The sequence below is a fragment of the Haliotis cracherodii genome, unplaced genomic scaffold (assembly GCF_022045235.1).
Source record: "Haliotis cracherodii isolate W230 unplaced genomic scaffold, xgHalCrac1.p SCAF_15, whole genome shotgun sequence".
NCBI lineage: Eukaryota > Metazoa > Mollusca > Gastropoda > Lepetellida > Haliotidae > Haliotis > Haliotis cracherodii.
This window is the reverse complement of record NW_027266270.1, coordinates 3,618,808-3,641,774: the sequence shown is the minus strand read 5'-3', so window position 1 is coordinate 3,641,774 and position 22,967 is coordinate 3,618,808. Positions and strand designations below refer to the sequence as shown.

Sequence of the window (22,967 nt, the reverse complement as noted above, 5' to 3'; positions counted from 1 at the left end):
ATGCAGGATCAAGATGGCGGCTCCAAGAATGCAGGATCAAGATGGTGGCTCCAAGAATGCACAATCAAGATGGTGGCTCCAAGAATGCACGATCAAGATGGGAAGCTCCAAGAATGCAGGACAAGGATGGCACCTACAAGAACCCAGGATCAAGATGGCGGCATTTCACATGATATCAAAGCTGTATCGGGTACATCCGCTGATCCGTGCTTCCTATGCTATTCTTTTTAACCGATGGTGTAAGTTATATAATTCAATCTAGTTACTTCAAGCAGAACTGCAATGCATTAAAATGCTAATGGGGTGGCGTTTAGTACTAAAAACATAATCACAAGTTCATAATTAAACAGCGATTTCATTTACAGCATTCTTAATACAACTACTTTCAACATTATTCAAAATATTGTTATCGACGATTTAATTCTTCAATATATTATTATCGACAATTTAACTCACATCAAAACAAAGCAAAATTTACAAGTACTTAGTCATAATGATTATCCACATCACTCACTCACGATAAACGAAACTGCTAACGTGAGTAAGGGTGGGAATATAGTTATACACCACTGTCAGCTGATACAAGTCAATGATGCAATTACGTGCATTGTGTTTGATTTATCCAAGATGGTGGACATTTGCGTGCGAAAACTTGTAAAATGAACAACGGATATAACGAACTGATTTCTCTGGTTCCGTTTAGTTCGTTATATCCATGTTCTACTGTACTTTGTCAAAATGATTATCCACAGTTTCACTTAGAATGCAGCGATCACTCACTCACGGAAAACGAAACTGCTAACGTGAGTAAGGGTGTGAATATGGCTGTACACCACTGTGAGCATTATTCCATGCATAAGGCGGGGGAGGGAGGGGAGACACCAGAAATGGATTTCAAACATTGGCACGAACATTCCAGTATCAACGAGTAAATGGGTAAGTGCGGCTCTACAGTTATATCGCAGCGGGTCAGGTGTATGGAGGATCGAACCCTCGATCAGCTGAGGTTGGCACGACTGAAGGCAGCAACTCTACACAGCAAATTACGATGCCTGAGACAACGAGGACACTCAGGCCTTCCCAGTCTCTATGCGTGGTGCTCCTTCTCCAATTCGGCGTAATGACTGCTCTCCGCCTTCCCGGCATCCCCCTTGACCTGTAGGAACTTCTCCATCCGGCGGTTCTGAGCCAGCAGCTCCTTGTTCATCCCCAATAGCAGCTCATGCAGCTCTTCTTGACGCTTTATGAGTTCGGGGATACATTTCTGAAAAACAACATTCCGTGGATCAAAGGCTGCCTCAGATCGGAATACATTTCTAGAATACATGAGTCAGTGAATTTGTCATGTGCATATGTAAAGAGTTGAGATTGTGAAAATACTTTTAAGAACAGCGTTTTATGAATTTAATCTTGTTTAAATCCACAATAAACAAGGTGACACCCACAAAACGTTCTTCTCACAAACATTAAGTTCCCATACAAAGCATTACTGATATGATCTATGGTAGAACACGTCAACAGTTTGAGAGGAGAGATACAACATACTGACAGAATGATTCATAGGCACCTATAGTTGGAGAAAACACTGGAGCATATTGAAATACTTTAGTTCGTTCATAAGTTAACCAATGAAGGAACGTTGTCAAAATTAACTATATATATATTTACTCTCGCCAGTATAAATTTCTCCTTCTATATAAATAATATCTTTTATTCTCAAAAGTATATCTCAGTGTATCTTTGGAGAAGGTAGTTCATCTTATTGCTTGTGGGATCACCCTATTTGATTGGATAGTCAGTCAGGTGTACTAACCAGAATAGCATTTTCATCTGTCTCCACCTGTTGATTCCACCACCAGATGGGCAGATGTTTCAACCACTGCCAGAACCCGCACTGTTTGACTTTATCCTGGGCCACACATTCCCTCCGCTTACGGTAATACTTCTCGCGAAAGAAAGTATAGAGAACTTTCTCTACATCTAAAACTATGTCAACCTGCCAATAAATATCAACACATGCTCTTTAATAAAATGCTAAAAACATAAAGTACGATAAAAGGACCAGGAACGCTAAAACACAGCTACTCTTAAAGATATATTTTCCTCAAAATGTTTTGCGTGATTACTTTGTTTGTGAGGAATATATATTTCTCGTGATTAACGAAAAAGGGTTTGTTGTCGAAAGGTATATCGTTTCTGAGTACTGTTTGGTAATGCCATCACTCCCAATCAAATGACATCACTTCTATTCTAATGACATCTTTTCAGGTTTGGGAAATGGCCAGTGCAGTACAATGTTAACTCAGAAAGTTCAATTCCTCTGATAAGAATGTTATAACCCCTTCTGGTTCATTGATTTCACTTCTGGTTGATGAAAATATGTCATATGCAATGTAGCTTAAAACAGGAAGTACCACGCACCTAGTAACGTTATTAACACGTTTCTTGGACATACAGTAAATTCTTCGCGAGGTTTTATACGACAATGACCTTGTTGATGACCTTGACCCTTGACATTCAATATCAATGTGTCAAAACAATTACCCATGGCTATAAAAAATATACTTCTCAATAATGTAATACATTATCTTGTCTAGGAGTGTCAAGTCCTTATAATTAGGTGAGTTTCCGGCAGATGTTTTACCTGAGAGATCAGCATCAAAGGTGTACAATACATACTCAACTTATTTTACTCACATGCATTGACGTCCTCTTGAACGCAGCTTTTCGACTAATGGCTTTGATGTCATCTACTGCCAGTCCGACCTGCAAACAAGTATGATAGTGTCATTCCTTGTTGTAGTTTCAACCCGCAAACAAGTATGATAGTGTCATTCTCTTTCGAGTTTCAATCTGCAAACAAGTATGATAGTGTCATTCCTTGCTGTAGTTTCAATCTGCAAACAAGTATGACAGTGTCATTCCTTGCTGTAGTTTCAACCTGCAAACAAGTATGATAGCGTCATTCTCTTTCGAGTTTCAATCTGCAAACAAGTATGATATTGTCATTCCTTGCTGTAGTTTCAACCTGCAAACAAGTATGATAGCGTCATTCTCTTTCGAGTTTCAATCTGCAAACAAGTATGATATTGTCATTCCTTGCTGAAGTTTCAATCTGCAAACAAGTATGATATTGTCATTCCTTGCTGTAGTTTCAACCTGCAAACAAGTATGATAGCGTCATTCTCTTTCGAGTTTCAATCTGCAAACAAGTATGATATTGTCATTCCTTGCCGTAGTTTCAACCTGCAAACAAGTATGATAGTGTCATTCCTTGCTGTAGTTTCAACCTGCAAACAAGTATGATAGTGTCATTCCTTGTTGTAGTTTCAACCCGCAAACAAGTTTGATAGTGTCATTTTCTTTCGAGTTTCAATCTGCAAACAAGTATGACAGTGTCATTCCTTGTTGTAGTTTCAACCCGCAAACAAGTTTGATAGTGTCATTCTCTTTCGAGTTTCAATCTGCAAACAAGTATGATAGTGTCATTCCTTGCTGTAGTTTTCAATCTGCAAACAAGTATGATGGTGTCATTCCTTGCTGTAGTTTTCAATCTGCAAACAAGTATGATAGTGTCATTCCTTGCTGTAGTTTCAATCTGCAAACAAGTATGATAGTGTCATTCCTTGCTGTAGTTTCAATCTGCAAACAAGTATGATAGTGTCATTCCTTGCTGTAGTTTCAATCTGCAAACAAGTATGATAGTGTCATTCCTTGCTGTAGTTTTCAATCTGCAAACAAGTATGATAGTGTCATTCCTTGCTGTAGTTTCAACCTGCAAACAAGTATGATAGTGTCATTCTCTTTCGAGTTTCAATCTGCAAACAAGTATGATAGTGTCATTCCTTGCTGTAGTTTCAATCTGCAAACAAGTATGATAGTGTCATTCCTTGCTGTAGTTTTCAATCTGCAAACAAGTATGATAGTGTCATTCCTTGCTGTAGTTTCAACCTGCAAACAAGTATGATAGTGTCATTCTCTTTCGAGTTTCAATCTGCAAACAAGTATGATAGTGTCATTCCTTGCTGTAGTTTCAATCTGCAAACAAGTATGATAGTGTCATTCCTTGCTGTAGTTTTCAATCTGCAAACAAGTATGATAGTGTCATTCTCTTTCGAGTTTCAATCTGCAAACAAGTATGATATTGTCATTCCTTGCTGTAGTTTCAACCTGCAAACAAGTATGATAGCGTCATTCTCTTTCGAGTTTCAATCTGCAAACAAGTATGATATTGTCATTCCTTGCTGTAGTTTCAATCTGCAAACAAGTATGATAGTGTCATTCTCTTTCGAGTTTCAATCTGCAAACAAGTATGATATTGTCATTCCTTGCTGTAGTTTCAACCTGCAAACAAGTATGATAGCGTCATTCTCTTTCGAGTTTCAATCTGCAAACAAGTATGATATTGTCATTCCTTGCTGTAGTTTCAACCTGCAAACAAGTATGATAGCGTCATTCTCTTTCGAGTTTCAATCTGTAAACAAGTATGATATTGTCATTCCTTGCTGTAGTTTCAATCTGCAAACAAGTATGATAGTGTCATTCTCTTTCGAGTTTCAATCTGCAAACAAGTATGATATTGTCATTCCTTGCTGTAGTTTCAATCTGCAAACAAGTATGATGGTGTCATTCCTTGCTGAAGTTTCAATCTGCAAACATGTATGATAGTGTCATTCCTTGCTGTAGTATCAACCTGCAAACAAGTATGATAGTGTCATTCCTTGCTGTAGTTTTAACCTTCAAAGAAGTATGATTGTGTCATTCCTTGCTGTAGTTTCAATCTGCAAACAAGTATGATAGTGTCATTCCTTGCTGAAGTTTCAATCTGCAAACATGTATGATAGTGTCATTCCTTGCTGTAGTTTTAACCTTCAAAGAAGTATGATTGTGTCATTCCTTGCTGTAGTTTCAACCTGCAAACAAGTATGATAGTGTCATTCTCTTTCGAGTTTCAATCTGCAAACAAGTATGATATTGTCATTCCTTGCTGTAGTTTTAACCTGCAAACAAGTATGATAGTGTCATTCCTTGCTGAAGTTTCAATCTGCAAACATGTATGATAGTGTCATTCCTTGCTGTAGTTTTAACCTTCAAAGAAGTATGATTGTGTCATTCCTTGCTGTAGTTTCAACCTGCAAACAAGTATGATAGTGTCATTCTCTTTCGAGTTTCAATCTGCAAACAAGTATGATATTGTCATTCCTTGCTGTAGTTTCAACCTGCAAACAAGTATGATAGTGTCATTCCTTGCTGAAGTTTCAATCTGCAAACAAGTATGATAGTGTCATTCCTTGCTGTAGTTTTAACCCGCAAACAAGTTTGATAGTGTCATTTTCTTTCGAGTTTCAATCTGCAAACAAGTATGACAGTGTCATTCCTTGTTGTAGTTTCAACCCGCAAACAAGTTTGATAGTGTCATTCTCTTTCGAGTTTCAATCTGCAAACAAGTATGACAGTGTCATTCCTTGTTGTAGTTTTAACATGTATACACGTATGATAGTGTCATTTCTTGCTGTAGTTTTCAATCTGCAAACAAGTATGATTGTGTCATTCCTTGCTGTAGTTTCAACCTGCAAACAAGTATGATAGTGTCATTTCTTGCTGTAGTTTCAATCTGCAAACAAGTATGATAGTGTCCTTTCTTGCTGTAGTTTTAACCTAGAAACAAGTATGATAGTGTCATTCCTTGTTGTAGTTTCAACCCGCAAACAAGTTTGATAGTGTCATTCTCTTTCGAGTTTCAATCTGCAAACAAGTATGATAGTGTCATTTCTTGCTGTAGTTTCAACCTGCAAACAAGTATGATAGTGTCATTCCTTGTTGTAGTTTCAACCTGCAAACAAGTATGATACTGTCATTCCATGCTGTAGTTTCAAAGTGCAAACAAGTATGATAGTGTCATTCCTTGTTGTAGTTTCAAAGTGCAAACAAGTATGACAGTGTCATTCCATGCTGTAGTTTCAAAGTGCAAACAAGTATGATAGTGTCATTCCTTGCTGTAGTTTTAACCTAGAAACAAGTATGACAGTGTCATTCTCTGCTGTAGTTTCAATCTGCAAACAAGTATGATAGTGTCATTCCTTGCTGTAGTTTTAACCTAGAAACAAGTATGATAGTGTCCTTCCTTGCTGTAGTTTCAATCTGCAAACAAGTATGATAGTGTCATTCCTTGCTGTAGTTTCAACCAGCAAACAAGTATGATAGTGTCATTCCTTGCTGTAGTTTCAACCTGCAAACAAGTATGATAGTGTCATTTCTTGCTGTAGTTTCAATCTGCAAACAAGTATGATAGTGTCCTTTCTTGCTGTAGTTTTAACCTAGAAACAAGTATGATAGTGTCCTTTCTTGCTGTAGTTTCAATCTGCAAACAAGTATGATAGTGTCATTCCTTGCTGTAGTTTCAACCTGCAAACAAGTATGATAGTGTCATTCCTTGTTGTAGTTTCAACCCGCAAACAAGTTTGATAGTGTCATTCCTTGCTGTAGTTTCAACCCGCAAACAAGTTTGATAGTGTCATTCTCTTTCGAGTTTCAATCTGCAAACAAGTATGACAGTGTCATTCCTTGTTGTAGTTTTAACATGTATACACGTATGATAGTGTCATTTCTTGCTGTAGTTTTCAATCTGCAAACAAGTATGATAGTGTCATTCCTTGCTGTAGTTTCAATCTGCAAACAAGTATGATAGTGTCATTCCTTGCTGTAGTTTCAATCTGCAAACAAGTATGATAGTGTCATTCCTTGCTGTAGTTTTAACCTAGAAACAAGTATGACAGTGTCATTCTCTGCTGTAGTTTCAATCTGCAAACAAGTATAATAGTGTCATACCTTGCTGTAGTTTAAAATGCAAACACATATTCGGCTATGTCATCCAGTACAGACCAACTGTTGATGTGAGTAGGGCAAGAAGACGCTGACCAAGAGTGCGTGAGTGAGTGATTGAGTTGGGTTCAACGCCCCTTTTAACAGTATTCCAGTTATATCAAGACGTATCACCTTAATGTGGGAGGGAAGCCCGAAGTGATGAAGGATTCAGATGTTTACCATGGGTATTACTAACCAAGAGGTTCATCAGTACTATACAGGCCAATAGAATGAAGGTGGAGAACATGACAGATGTTTACCACGAGCAGCGGTATTACTAACCAAGAGGTTCATCAGTACTTTACAGGCCAGTAGGATGAAGGTGGAGAACATGACACGAGCACCGGTATTACTAACCAAGAGGTTCATCAGTACTATACAGGCCAGTAGGATGAAGGTGGAGAACATGACACGAGCACCGGTATTACTAGCCAAGAGGTTCATCAGTACTATACAGGCCATTAGGATGAAGGTGGAGAACATGACACGAGCACCGGTATTACTAACCAAGAGGTTCATCAGTACTATACAGGCTTGTAGGATGAAGGTGGAGAACATGACACGAGCACCGGTATTACTAACCAAGAGGTTCATCAGTACTATACAGGCCAGTAGGATGAAGGTGGAGAACATGACACGAGCACCGGTATTACTAGCCAAGAGGTTCATCAGTACTATACAGGCTTGTAGGATGAAGGTGGAGAACATGACACGAGCACCGGTATTACTAACCAAGAGGTTCATCAGTACTATACAGGCTTGTAGGATGAAGGTGGAGAACATGACACGAGCACCGGTATTACTAACCAAGAGGTTCATCAGTACTATACAGGCCAATAGGATGAAGGTGGACACATGACACGAGCAGCGGTATTACTAACCAAGAGGTTCATCAGTACTATACAGGCCAGTAGGATGAAGGTGGAGAACATGACACGAGCAGCGGTATTACTAACCAAGAGGTTCATCAGTACTTTACAGGCCAGTAGGATGAAGGTGGAGAACATGACACGAGCAGCGGTATTACTAACCAAGAGGTTCATCAGTACTATACAGGCCAGTAGGATGAAGGTGGAGAACATGACAGATGTTGCTGCCGGGTAGATTAGGTTGTTGTCCTTCCCATATGCATCGCCAGTAGCGTTGACACCAGCATTGAATATGTCATTATAGTCCATTTCCCCGATGAACATTACCGATGTTCGGAGGATGGAGTTGGCAACGTCCCGAAATGGAATCTGTAACAAACACAAATATTGCGATACCCACTGCATAATGACATTTGTCAAAACGGATTACTGCAAATTGTACTATAGATTATGTACACACAATCAATGACTTAACTAGGCGTTACACTAAAAGCGATGTTACTTCACAGCAAGAAGTGAGCTCACATGACATCCAGTTTGAAGACCAGCTACACACTGACTGACACAATGTGTCACAGCAAAGGGGGCGGTTGGGGGCAGAAGAACAGAAACACATATTGGCACTACCGATTACTGGTTGCAATCAGGAGTAAATAAAAAATAAGTGGCGTATGTCACAGGTGATAGTGATTCCGAAACATATGCTTATCATATAGTCGGAATTATACAGTAGTATGACTAAGGAAATGGTTCTGTCGCGATTCACTTTGTTCTGATGGGAGAGTGTTTACCCATTTCTGAAATTATACATGTGTGCCTGGTCTGAGAGAATAGGTAAGTACCTGGTTTTGCAACAGTGTATGGAAACCGAGCGCAAATGCTGCAATCAGGCAGAAGAAGACCACAAACACCTTGAAAAACGTCCAACAGACGAGCTGGAACATGATGACATACAAGCCTAGGGACGTGAAGGCCTTGAGGTATAGCACCAGGTCGATCCAGGAGAAGAAGAGGGCGAAAGCGCCCAGAGACCATTGCCATTGCTGGAATTAATGTGTAATGTACAGGTTTGTGTGTCTCCCACCCATCTCGAAGGAAAGAGCTTTTGTGGGAATGAAGGACAAAATTAGCATTGCTGTTCCGGAACATTCAATACACAGTATACATACAACAATAACACAATGAGTGGAATACCTGCTCTGACATCACATGAACAACGATGAAGGGAGTTTACATGAGGTGTGTAATTGAAATAAAAAATATAGGCTACAGGTATCTCTCTGAAACCTCTTTAAGCGTAGCAGTAATGAAAATAGATATAGGCTACACATACCTCTCTGAAACCGTTTCGTGCGTAGCAGTAATTAAAATAGATATAGACTACACATACCTCTCTGAAACCTCTTTGTGCGTAGCAGTAATGAAAATAGATACACATACCTCTCTGAAACCTCTTTGTGCGTAGCAGTAATGAAAATAGATATAGGCTACACGTACCTCTCTGAAACCTCTTTGTGCGTAGCAGTAATGAAAATAGATATAGGCTACACATACCTCTCTGAAACCGTTTCGTGCGTAACAGTACGTGAAATAAATACAAGCTGCACATACCTCTCTGAATCCGGTTCGTGTGTAGCAAAGGTTGAAATCGAGAAGGAAAAGGAAGGAGAGGATGAAGACAACCCACTCAACATAATTCTCCAGGCTGGTGAAGTAGGCGGATCTTGAGGTGTAAATCTGCTGGATCTGTAGGTGCAAAACTACCCGTTATGATCAATCGATGAATCTCAACAACAATCATAGTACCAACTCTAAACGAAGCACTGTCTTGTTGGTAGCTTTGTATTGGTAATGGATTAAAAACAATACAGAGGAACATCGTAAACATTATGTTTATTGTAACAATTTTGGGATAACACTTTCTTTGTAAAGTACATATTCTTGAGCTTTTTGGGTTGAGTTCCGTCAGGGATTCGAACCCACAATGCCAGAGTGAGGCACCTTATCGCCAGCACACGGTCCCAACCAAACAGGTACAAGAATCTGTACTTTACAAAGGTATTATCCCAAATATAACATTTTATTACATTTGACCACTTTCCAAATGGCATTGTGTGTTCATTATGTCTCTTGTTATAGTGCGCTAAGAAGAGTATGATACAGTGGCACTGCTGATTGTCTTGTACAATGTCGAGTGGTATTGCACGTGGAGCTTACTTCAAAGATAACGCCGATCACCATCAGGGCGTACATGGTGCCCTTCTCTATAGCCAGCCAGTCGCTGAGGTCTGTCTGGTCGATTACCGATCTACACGAGTCGTTTCGTACACTCTCAATCTCATAGGAGAGACTGCAAGGGAAAGGCAGTGGGTATGTCAGTGAAAGCAGATGATACAATATTAATGACAGATCGAACAGATGGACTCAAACACTAGCGCTTGAATTTATTGTACACTTAAAATACAAATTCCTCTAAAAATATTGTGAAATATGTGCGTGCAGCATTTATGATGTCATTATGCACATTATCCTTCCACGCATGTAAGTTTCGGTTGTATTGATAGGCATCCAAACTGATGGTCATAAAACCACTTATATATAGTAAACTACGTTTATAACGAACACGTTTATAACGAACTGACCGATATAACGAACTTGTTTTTAGTCCCGACCGTTTGTTGTATAAATGCTGTATGTATGCTTATAACGAACTACGGTTATTACGAACTAAAATGAGTGGTCCCTTCGAGTTCGTTATAACCGTAGTTTACTGTATGCACTAGCAAATGTGAGACTTTTATGTAAGATTTCATCCGCAGTGTCTGAAGGTCAAGGTCACAAAACCGGAGAAAACACTCTATGTCAGTTTCAGTCAATGAAGTAGATAGTGCCTTACTATTCATGCGGTGGCTTGCTCATCAGGACGACTCTCGAGAGAAGGATGAGGAAGAAGGTGTGAAAGACAGCCGTCGCCAGGTAGTAGCGCCACCCGAACTGCCACCACAACGTCATGATCAGATTCCTCACCACCGGATGCTGCAGCAGCTCGTCTCGGCCATATTTCACCTGCGAAAATTGAGTACAGGAGGGCTGCTTGTAGGCGCCCATATACCAATGTCAGTGTCAGGTGTGGCAGATAATTATGTAGCGTCCTGCCATGACACACAATAATGCCTCTCTTGTCTCATGTAACATTCTGCCATGACAGAAAATTATACCTCTCCTGTCTCATGTAACATCCTGCCATGACGGACAATAATGCCTCTACAGCCTCATGTAACATTCTCCCATGACACACAATAATGCCTCTCCTGTCTCATGTAACATTCTGCTTCAATTAGAATGCAAACTCTCCTCAATTATGTAACATCATGCCATGACAGACAATTACACCTCTCCTGTCTCGTGAAACATTCTCCCATGGCAGACAATTATACCTCTTCTCCAGTATGTAACATCATGTCATGACAGACAATTATACCTCTCCTGTCTCATGTAACATTCTGCCATCGCAGACAATTATACCTCTCCTGTCGCATGTAACATCATGCCATGACAGACAATTATACCTCTCCTCCATTATAAGACATCATGTCATTAAAGACAATTATACCTCTCCTGCCTCATGTAACATTCTGCCATGGCAGACAATTATACCTCTCCTCCATTATGTAACATCATGTCATGACAGACAATTATACATCTGCATCATGTAACATGCTGCCATGGCAAACAATTATATCTCTTCTCCACTATGTAACATCATGTCATGACAGGGAATTATACCTCTCCTGTCTCATGTAACATTCTGCCATGACAGACAATAATGCCTCTCCTGCCCCATGTAACATTCTGCCATGACAGACAATAATGCCTCTCTTGTCTCATGTAACATTCTGCCATGACACACAACAATGCCTCTCCTGTCTCTTGTAACATTCTGCCATGACAGACAATAATGCCTCTCCTGTCTCATGTAACATCCTGCCATGACGGACAATAATGCCTCTACAGCCTCATGTAACATTCTCCCATGACACACAATAATGCCTCTCCTGTCTCATGTAACATTCTGCTTCAATTAAAATGCAAACTCTCCTCAATTATGTAACATCATGCCATGACAGACAATTACACCTCTCCTGTCTCGTGAAACATTCTCCCATGGCAGACAATTATACCTCTTCTCCAGTATGTAACATCATGTCATGACAGACAATTATACCTCTCCTGTCTCATGTAACATTCTGCCATCGCAGATAATTATACCTCTCCTGTCCTATGTAACATCATGCCATGACAGACAATTATACCTCTCCTCCATTATAAGACATCATGTCATTAAAGACAATTATACCTCTCCTGCCTCATGTAACATTCTGCCATGACAGACAATAATGCCTCTCCTGTCTCATGTAACATTCTGCCATGACAGACAATTATACCTCTCCTGCCTCATGTTACATCATGCCATGACATACAATTATACCTCTCCTGCCTCATGTAACATTCTGCCATGGCACACAATTATACCTCTCCTGCCTCATATAACATTCTGCTTTGGCAGACACTAATACCTCTCCTCCATTATGTAACATCAAGTCATGACAGACAATTATACCTCACCTGTCTCATGTAACGTCATGCCATGGCAGACAATTATACTTCTTCTCAAGTATGTAACATCATGCCATGACAGATAATTATACCTCTCCTGTCTAATGTAACATTCTGCCATGACAGACAATTATACCTCTCCTGTCTAATGTAACATTCTGCCATGGAACACAATTATACCTCTCCTACCTCATGTAACATCATGCCATGACAGACAATAATGTCTCTCCTGTCTCATGTAACATTCTGCCATGGCAAACAATTATCCCCCTCCTCCATTATGTAACATCATGTCATGACAGAAAATTATACCTCTCCTGCCTCATGTAACATTCTGTCATGACAGACAATTATACCTCTCCTGCCTCATGTAACATCATGCAATGACAGACAATTATACCTCTCCTGCCTCATGTAACATCATGACATGGCACACGATTATACCTCTCCTGCCTCATGTAACATCATCCCATGACACAATTATACCTCTCCTACCTCGTAAAACATTCTGCCATGGCACACAATTTTACCTCTCCTGCCTCATGTAACATTCTGCCATGGCAGATAATAATACCTCAATCCATTATGTAACATCAAGTCATGACAGACAATTATACCTCTCCTGTCTCATGTAACATAATGCTGTGACAGACAATTATACCCCTCCTCCATTATGTAACGTCATGACATGGCACACGATTATACCTCTCCTGCCCCAGGTAACGTCATGCCATGGCACACAATTATACCTCTCCTGCCTCATGTAACTTCATGACATGGCACACGATTATACCTCTCCTGCCCCAGGTAATGTCATGCCATGGCACACAATTATACCTCTCCTGCCTCATGTAACATCATCCCATGACACAATTATACCTCTCCTACCTCATAAAACATTCTGCCATGGCACACAATTTTACCTCTCCTGCCTCATGTAACATTCTGCCATGACATACAATTATACCTCTCATGACTCATGTAACATTCTGCCATGACAGACAATTATACTTCTCCTCCATTATGTAACATCATGTCATGACAGACAATTATACATCTCCTGTCTCATGTAACGTCATGCCATGGCAGACAATTATACCTCTTCTCAAATATGTAACATCATGACATGACAGACAATTATACCTCTCCTGCCTCATGTAACATTCTGCCATGGAACACAATTATACCTCTCCTGTCTCATGTAACATTCTGACATGGTACACAAAAATGCTTCTCCTCCATTATGTAACGTCATGCCATGGCACACAATTATACCTCTCCTGCCCCATGTAACTTCATGCCAGGGCAAACAATTATACCTATCCTGCCCCATGTAACGCCATGCCATGGCACACAATTATACCTCTCCTGCCTCATGTAACATCATGCCATGATATACAATTATACCTCTCGTACCTCATGTAACACTCTGCCATGATATACAATTATACATCTCCTACATCATGAAACATCATGCCATGACAGACAATTATATACCTCTCCTGTCGCATCTAACATTCTTCCATGACAGACTATTATACCTCTCCTCCCTCATGTAACATCATGCCATGACAGACAATTATACCTCTCCTGTCGCATCTAACATTCTTCCATGACAGACTATTATACCTCTCCTCCCTCATCTAACATCATGCCATGACAGACAATTATACCTCTCCTGTTTCATGTAACATTCTGCCATGACAGACAATTATACCTCCCCTGTCTCATATAACATTCTGCCATATTAGACTATTATACCTCTCCTGTCTCATGTAAAATCATGACATGGCACACGATTATACCTCTCCTGCCTCATGTAACATTCTGCCATGACAGACAATTATACCTCCCCTGTCTCATATAACATTCTGCCATGATAGACTATTATACCTCTCCTGTCTCATGTAACATCATGACATGGCACACGATTATACCTCTCCTGCCTCATGTAACATCCTGCCATGACAGACAATTATACCTCTCCTGCCTCATGTAACATCCTGCCATGACAGACAATTATACCTCCCCTGTCTCATATAACATTCTGCCATGATAGACTATTATACCTCTCCTGTCTCATGTAAAATCATGACATGGCACACGATTATACCTCTCCTGCCTCATGTAACATCATGCAATGACAGACAATTATACCTCTCCTGCCTCATGTAACATCATGACATGGCACACGATTATACCTCTCCTGCCTCATGTAACATTCCGCCATGGCAGATAATAATACCTCAATCCATTATGTAACATCAAGTCATGACAGACAATTATACGTCTCCTGTCTCATGTAACATAATGCCGTGACAGACAATTATACATCTCCTCCATTATTTAACATCATGGCATGACAGACAATTATACCTCTCCTGTCGCATGTAACATTCTGCCATGGTACACAAACATTTCTCTCCTCCATTATGTAACGTCATGCCATGGCACACAATTATACCTCTCCTGCCTCATGTAACATCATGCTATGAAAGACAATTATACCTCTCCTTTATCATGTAACATTCTGCCATGACAGACAATTATACCCCTCCTCCATTATGTAACATCATGTCATGACAGACAATTATACCTCTCCTGTCTCATGTAACGTCATGCCATGGCAGACAATTATACCTCTTCTCAAATATGTAACATCATGACATGACAGACAATTATACCTCTCCTGCCTCATGTAACATTCTGCTATGGAACACAATTATACCTCTCCTGTCTCATGTAACATTCTGACATGGTACACAAAAATGCATCTCCTCCATTATGTAACGTCATGCCATGGCACACAATTATACCTCTCCTGCCCCATGTAACTTCATGCCAGGGCAAACAATTATACCTATCCTGTCTCATGTAACATCAAGCCATGGCACACAATTATACCTATCCTGCCCCATGTAACATCATGCCATGATATACAATTATACCTCTCCTACCTCATGTAACACTCTGCCATGATATACAATTATACATCTCCTACATCATGAAACATCATGCCATGACAGACAATTATACCTCTCCTGTCGCATCTAACATTCTTCCATGACAGACTATTATACCTCTCCTCCCTCATGTAACATCATGCCATGACAGACAATTATACCTCTCCTGTCGCATCTAACATTCTTCCATGACAGACTATTATACCTCTCCTCCCTCATCTAACATCATGCCATGACAGACAATTATACCTCTCCTGTTTCATGTAACATTCTGCCATGACAGACAATTATACCTCCCCTGTCTCATGTAACATTCTGCCATGATAGACTATTATACCTCTCCTGTCTCATGTAACATCATGCCATGACAGACAATTATACCTCTCCTGTCTCATGTAACATTCTGCCATGGCAGACAATTATACCTCTCCTGCCTCATGTAACATCATACCATGACAGACAATTATACCTCTCCTGTCGCATGCAACATCATGCCATGGCAGACAATTATACCCCTCCTGTTTCATGTAACATTCTGCCATGACAGACAATTATACCTCTCCTGCCACATGTAAAATCATGCCATGACAGACAATTATACCTCTCCTGCCTCATGTAACATTCTGCCATGACAGACAAGTATACATCTTCTGTCTCATGTAACATTCTGCCATGACAGACAATTATACCTCTCTTGTCTCATGTAACATCATGCCATGGCAGAAAATAACGCCTCTCCTGTCTCATATAACATTCTGCCACGACAGACAATTATACCTCTCTTGTCTCATGTAACATCATGCCATGACAGATAATTATACATCTCCTGTCTCATGTAACATCATGCCATGGCAGACAATTATACCCCTCCTCCATTGTTTAACATCATGTCATGACAGACAATTATACCTCTCATGTCTCATGTAACATTCTGCCATGACAGACAATTATACCTCTCCTGTCTTCTGTAACATTCTGCCATGACAGATATTTATACCTCTCCTGTCTCATGTAACATCATGCCATGACAGACAATTATACCTCTCCTCCCTTAAGTAAGATCCTGCCATGACAGAAAAGAATGCCTTACCTCCCTTATGCAACATCAAGTCATGACAAACAAGTACACCTCTCATGTCTTCTGTAACATCATGTCGTGACAGAAAATTATACTACTCCTTCCTTTTGTAACATCCTCGAGTTGTAACAGAGAATAATTCCATAGTACACCAGCACATCCCGTCTCCTGTGTGCATATTCAGCTACTGGACATGAGTAGGGTTGGCACTCTTATAGTGATGGTGCAAAGAGTGGTGTGTACGACCAACTCTAGGACAATATAACATAAAACTAAGGCATTACCATGATCTTGAGGGGGTGGTTCTTCTTGAAGGTGCTAGCTTTCTTTGAATAAGGGGTCAGATCGTTGTTTTCTTTCTTTTTTTGTTTTTCCTTGGACATTTTTCCATCGCTGTTTTTTGGAGTATCTGAATCAAAAACCAGTACGTATAGAATGTCAACCCTCGGGATAGCGTTCAGTTTGTCAATATAACACACATTATATAATCAAAAGATGTTTCCTTGTGATTGACAATGACATATATTACAGCTCGTTTATCTGCATCTCTTGGCATGTACATTTTTAAAAGTAATTAAATGTTCCAGAATGTACATTTGTACCACAGGAAATTCATTCCTGCATGATATTTCGATTCTTGGACAGTAGATCATTTTTTTTTAAATTCCATGTTTATACAGTTATCAGAAATAATTCATTTGTCATCACTGAGACATAAGCCAAGGAATATTCACAGGGAAATAGATCAAAATTCTGTTTAAAAGTTCAGTGTATGTATATTTGCAAGTTGTGCTCGTTGAAAGCGTGACGTCTAATCGTGTTGGCAGAGGACAATGGACACATGTGCTGTGTGTGTGAACATTGTGTGGTGGTCATTCCTAATATTTGGCTTCTTTCTTCATTTCACCATATTGAAATGAGTTTAGTTTACAAAGACTTTCTGAATGTTACAATGCACCAACATCGCACAACTTTGGAGTCATTGTATTTGCATGGTACTGAGACATTTATTTGGCTTCCACAACTACATAGAAAAACTGGAAATTGGATAATTAAAAGAGTGATGGTTGTTTGGCAAAACGGAATACCTGTAGAAATCCAGGACTCGTACAGATCATCAATAAACTGATAGTCATACAGGGGCTGCTTGGACGTCGATGTGGAGTCGATACATTTGTCCAGAACCTCATAGGCAACATCTACAAACACACATAATGAGAGACGACGTCATTCTACATCTTGCACGTTGTAATAGCTAGACGGTCACTAGAGCACAGACAAATACCTAACCATGCAACTCCTCCAATGAATCCCTGTACTAGGGGGAGATAATCTCAGAACAGTCACTGTGCACGCATTTGTCTCGGAAGCCTCGAAACAAGCATAAGATAATTATTTGTCATGGGATCACCACGACAAACATTATATATCTCTCAAAGAATATGCGATCCTCTGTTTCTGAATCCTAACGATGAGAATTTTAACATGATATTTTCACTCCGATGTCCCGAAATCCGACGATACAAGTGGTATATAATCCATTCTACCATGAAATTGGAAATTACAAGATTCTGACTGGTCAATCAGAGGATATTAAATCACAATAAACTCCTTTGACTGAAACAGCTGGTTTGTCGGTAGCCTCACCGCGGAAGCTAATATTCATAGAATAGTGCCTTTATTCAGTCATTGTCGGTAGGTATATTTAAATAATTATATATTATAAAGGTTACAAAACGCAAAGTTGCGGTTACTACAATATTCAAAGGATGTGTGGCAATACATTTCGTACAGAAAACACAATAGAAATCTACAAAGAGAATGTATTTTAAGTTTTGGGGGCTACAGAGAGCTTAGAATTTGGCGTTTTTCTATATACGACCGTGACGTCATATCTTTTGCGTCACAATGAGCGATATGACATCATAATGGTGACCTGCGCTGTAGAACGAAAACTTTGCAAAGCTTGCTCCGTTTTCTTAGGGATGCCTACCTCATATATGTTAGCTTACCAAGTTGTCGTGCTTATATGCTTTCAGTGCCTGTCATATGTTCGAGTAAAAAATTACGGTGTAAACACACTGTTTGACAGCGCCATATTTTGTTTAAAGCTGTTGTCGGTGATTCCGTAATTCAGATGGACAGCCCACTCAAGACACTGCCACAACCAATGCTGCTTCACTCAGTATATTTTCTAACACCAACGAGTTCGCGTTTTATTCATAGTAGTCATGGTAGAATGGAGATAAACATACTGTGCTGTGCTACAGGTAAACTAGCTCTACATTGAAAACACATTTTTTATCTCCTTAATATATCCCGGAACTCCATGACAAACATTCCTTCTTTATTCATTTTTTCCGGTTTTGTCGAACCTCGGGTAACTCGAAGTATTTACGTTAGTCCCCTTACTTCGACACAAAGGTGTTTGACTATGTTCAACGTTGTCAAGAGTACAATGTTCTTTTTCGTCCACGTACTCCGACTTAGGTTATGTGGTCAGGATTCGCAAATCATGCGACTGCATGCATCAAAAGATGTAATCAGATACCTGGCATTTTCTTTATGAGTCGACGCATGGGTGTGTCAACTCTGTTCTTGGACTTTTTAACACACGCGCAAGACAACTCGCAGGTGCATCTACCCTTTGATGCTTTAACGCTGTTTTTAAGAGCATCTTTCCATTGGGTGGACCGGATGATGTGGCGAGCGACGTCTCTAGAAACATAAACATAATTTTAACACCAACAAGCACAGAAGACTCAAATCTCTTACCACAGAAGCTGCCATAGCCCTGTTACACAAAAATTTATCAAGAAACTGTCGGAAACTGAACGGTTTTTGAATATTGCGCCAGAAACACAAGTGACCTATGGAAGGACGGCGCGACATAATGATGCAGATTAACAGGATTAGGCAGGATTAATATAGATTATTACATGAGTGTGTGTTACTAATTTTGCAACACTAATGTCAGAACTGGCGGAAGAAATACATGGCTCCTGACACGAATGTCATAATCTCTCTATTATCAACACTTCATGATGTCACTGTAGTGTCGCGATATTATCTTCTGTATTTCAAATCGTATCCTGAAGCTGAGATGGTTAACATTACGTCAACAATGATACTATTTGGCGTCATTTACATTGTGACGTCATTAAACATGACGTCAATAGGGGTTTCTACATCACAATGCAAAAGAGGACGTGAATTTATGTCCTCCTAATGGATTCGTCGTAACTACCTTACTTGAACAAGATGGATAATACAAAGGTGTGTGTGTGAGGTTGTATTTTGAGCGCTTCTCGATCCCGTGTCCTTAATCTTTTTAACGATAACGCCCACGTTGGATGCATTCAGTTTACCTGTGTTTATTGTCCACAGCAAGGTCAAGGCAATTCAGTCCACTTTCGTCCTTAACATTGACGTCGCCATCGTTCTCTAACAGCAGTTTGACCACTCGAAGGTGTCCATTTTTGCACGCCAAGTTCAGAGGGCTGGTCTGACAACAAAACAAATTACCGTCACTAGACGTCAGCATTGGGTATTACTGCAGCCCGTGGGGAGTACGGGTTAGATCAGTGAGTCGGGTGGTCGGGTGGTCTGGTGGTCAGGTGGTCGGGTGGTCGGATGGTCAGGCAGTGTGGCTTGGTTGGTGGCGTGCCATCGTACCCGAAAGCGTGGTTCGTTGTTTATAATATCAATCACTGGATTGTCTGGTCCAGACTCGATAATTTACAGGCCCACGTAAAAGATCAGGATTATTGCCGAGTGCGGCGTTATACAAAAAAATCTCACATAGTACACAGTATACCACACAGGGACAGTCTCCGTGGTCTAGATGATAGAGCGTCTGCCTGGAGAGCGGGAGGTCGGTGGTTCAATCCCCGTCCGTGTCATGGGCTGCGACATTAAGGGTCTAAAACTCGGCTCGGAGTATACTGTGTCTGAGGCATGGTATCTTAGTGGGCTGGCACTGTAAAACTGTCATTCGTGCCCCGTCCAATGAGGCGAGGTGAAATGGGGTTTAAATCGTGTTCAAGATTACACATAAATATAGTGCCAGCCCACTGAGATACCATGCCGCAGGTTAACATGAATATCCCAATCAGGCACTGTAAACCGACTCCGAGCCGACCAGTCCTTGTTTTATTCCCTTAATGCCGAGCGCCAGGCAGGGTAACAACATGTATGACGCGGTATCTCTTGATCTTGGTATGACCCGGCCGGAGATCAAACCCCCGACATTACACTCTTTGAGCAGACGCTCTATCATCAGACAACGGTCCCATTAATGTCTGCTACTGGGGATCAGATGTCTGACCTGGCTGTTTGCGTGTCATCGTACTTAGCCAACGTGGATAGTGGATAGATTATTTACAGACCGTCGGGAAATGGCTGGAGTGTCACTGACTGTCAAGTGAAACAACACTGATTGACTCACTGTATGATGTAGATCTTCCTTGGCGTGGGAGTCGAACCGAATCAATATGTTACAGGTCTCTTCACACCCGCTTGAGGCGGCCAAGTCCAATACATTGTGGCCTGATGCATTCCTGAAAACATTCAAACCTTACTGTGATAACGAATGAAAAAGTGAAGTTTCCTGCCAGTTACAAAGTCCTAATGTTTTGCGACTGGTTAACGACTGCCTCACATGTGTTCTTGTATCTGCTACAAGCCTTACTTGTGTTTTTGCTCTGTAACAAGCTTTGCTTGCCTTTCGTGTCAGTTACAAGCCATTAATTGCCTGTTGCGTCTGTAACAAGCCATTAATTGCCTGTTGCGTCTGTAATAAGCCTTGCTTACCTTTGTGTCAGTTGCAAGCCATTAATTGCCTTTTGTGTATATCACAGGCCTAAATTGCCTTTCGTGTATATCACAGGCCTTAATTGCTTTTTGTGTCAGTTAGAAGCCTTTCTTGCGTTTGGTTCATCACAAAAGTTTGATTTCTCTGTTAAAAAGTCCATCCTGTGTCTGGTGCGTTACAAAGGCTTACTTGTGTTTTTATGCCTGTTGCAATCCTTACTTGTGTTTTAGTGCCTGTTACAATCTAATTTGTGTTTTAGTGCCTGTTGCAATCCTTACTTGTGCTTTGTGCCTGTTACAATCCTTACTTGTGCTTTGTGCCTGTTGCAATCCTTACATGTGTTTTGTGTCGGCTCCGTGGAGAAGAAGTAACTGTACGGTGTCCTTGTGTCTCCCCTGAGCGGCCAGGTGGAGGGGGGTGTTTCCGCCCTGGTCCTCGGCAAACACGGCGTTCCCGCTCTCCTTCACTATTACCTCCGCGGACCTGTTCATCGACAACTTAGTGTTACAAATATCTGATAAGTTTAATGTTATATCAACTATTTCTGCTCTTTCCACTTTCACAATCGTTGTCATTAAATATAGAAGGGACGAGGACCCTTTCTTGTCACTGGAGATGTTAAATCTTAAAATTACGATGAATTTGAAGTATTGGTATAATCCTCATTTGTATGAACACAGATAACTTTAAATACGATTTCTAATGGTTTTGCTCCTTCCTTAAAATAATAGTCAGATTTTGTAATCAAAATTGTTTGGCAACAATATGTTCGCTGATACACAGACATGTAACGTATGGTGCTACACACCTAGTGTTTCCCTTGATGGCAGCCAGATGTAGCGCTGTTCTCTCCGAATTATTCTTTCGGTTTGGGACCACTGAATAATTTCTCAAGATGCACTGAAGTATAAAACCAAGGTACAGCGTATCTAACAGGGCATGGTGTTCAACTCATACCGAACTACAACTACTCCAGAAGACAAAGCATCTGGTGAAAAGAACAGATAAAATATAACCAGCAACGCCGCTTCGTGAATGGATATGAATGGCTAAATATGCTTAAAACAACAACAGGGAAATGTACCAGACACGGTGTCTAGTTGTACAACAGAGACAAGTGTCTAGCTTAGAGAGCAACAGGTAAACCTTCCAGACACGGTGTCTAGTTGTACAATAGAGACAGTGTCTAGCTTTGAGGGGAGGAACAGGTAAATCTTCCAGACACGATGTCCAGTTGTACAACAGAGACAGTGTCAAGCTTTGAGAGCAAAAAGTAAACCTTAGAGACACGGTGTCTAGTTGTATAACAGAGACAGTGTCTAGCGTTAAGAGCAACAGGTAAACCTTCTAGACACGGTGTCTAGTTGTACAACAGAGACAGTGTCTAGCTTTGAGGGGAGGAACAGGTAAATCTTCCAGACACGATGTCCAGTTGTACAACAGAGACAGTGTCAAGCTTTGAGAGCAAAAAGTAAACCTTAGAGACACGGTGTCTAGTTGTATAACAGAGACAGTGTCTACCGTTTAGAGCAACATGTAAACTTCCAGCCACGGTGTCTAGTTGTACATCAGAGACAGTGTCTAGCTTTGAGAGCAACAGGTAAACCTTCAAGACACGGTGTCTAGTTGTACAACAGAGACAGTATCTAGCTTAGAGAGCAACAGGGAAACCTTCCAGACACGGTGTCTAGTTGTACAACAGAGACAGTATCTAGCTTTGAGAGCAACAGGTAAACCTTCCAGACACGGTGTCTAGTTGTACA

The 22,967-nt window shown here is 40.5% G+C and overlaps 1 protein-coding gene across 1 annotated transcript in view; it reads right to left on the bottom strand.

Annotated features, from left to right (window-relative positions):
- Positions 1-285: 285 nt before the first annotated feature.
- LOC139461722 (transient receptor potential cation channel subfamily A member 1 homolog) overlaps positions 286-22,967 on the bottom strand; it is a 47,293-nt gene continuing 24,611 nt past the window's right edge. Inside the window, exons 16-30 of the mRNA XM_071243178.1 lie at positions 22,013-22,104; positions 21,541-21,687; positions 20,839-20,950; positions 19,760-19,896; positions 18,943-19,109; positions 17,480-17,590; positions 16,676-16,800; positions 10,630-10,799; positions 9,951-10,083; positions 9,345-9,479; positions 8,576-8,776; positions 7,896-8,102; positions 2,698-2,766; positions 1,814-1,996; positions 286-1,264 (exon numbers count right to left, since the gene is read on the bottom strand). Coding sequence (XP_071099279.1) covers positions 1,088-1,264; positions 1,814-1,996; positions 2,698-2,766; positions 7,896-8,102; positions 8,576-8,776; positions 9,345-9,479; positions 9,951-10,083; positions 10,630-10,799; positions 16,676-16,800; positions 17,480-17,590; positions 18,943-19,109; positions 19,760-19,896; positions 20,839-20,950; positions 21,541-21,687; positions 22,013-22,104 — 2,166 coding nt within the window. The 3' untranslated portion in view covers positions 286-1,087. The remainder of the gene's footprint in view (positions 1,265-1,813; positions 1,997-2,697; positions 2,767-7,895; positions 8,103-8,575; positions 8,777-9,344; positions 9,480-9,950; positions 10,084-10,629; positions 10,800-16,675; positions 16,801-17,479; positions 17,591-18,942; positions 19,110-19,759; positions 19,897-20,838; positions 20,951-21,540; positions 21,688-22,012; positions 22,105-22,967) is intronic.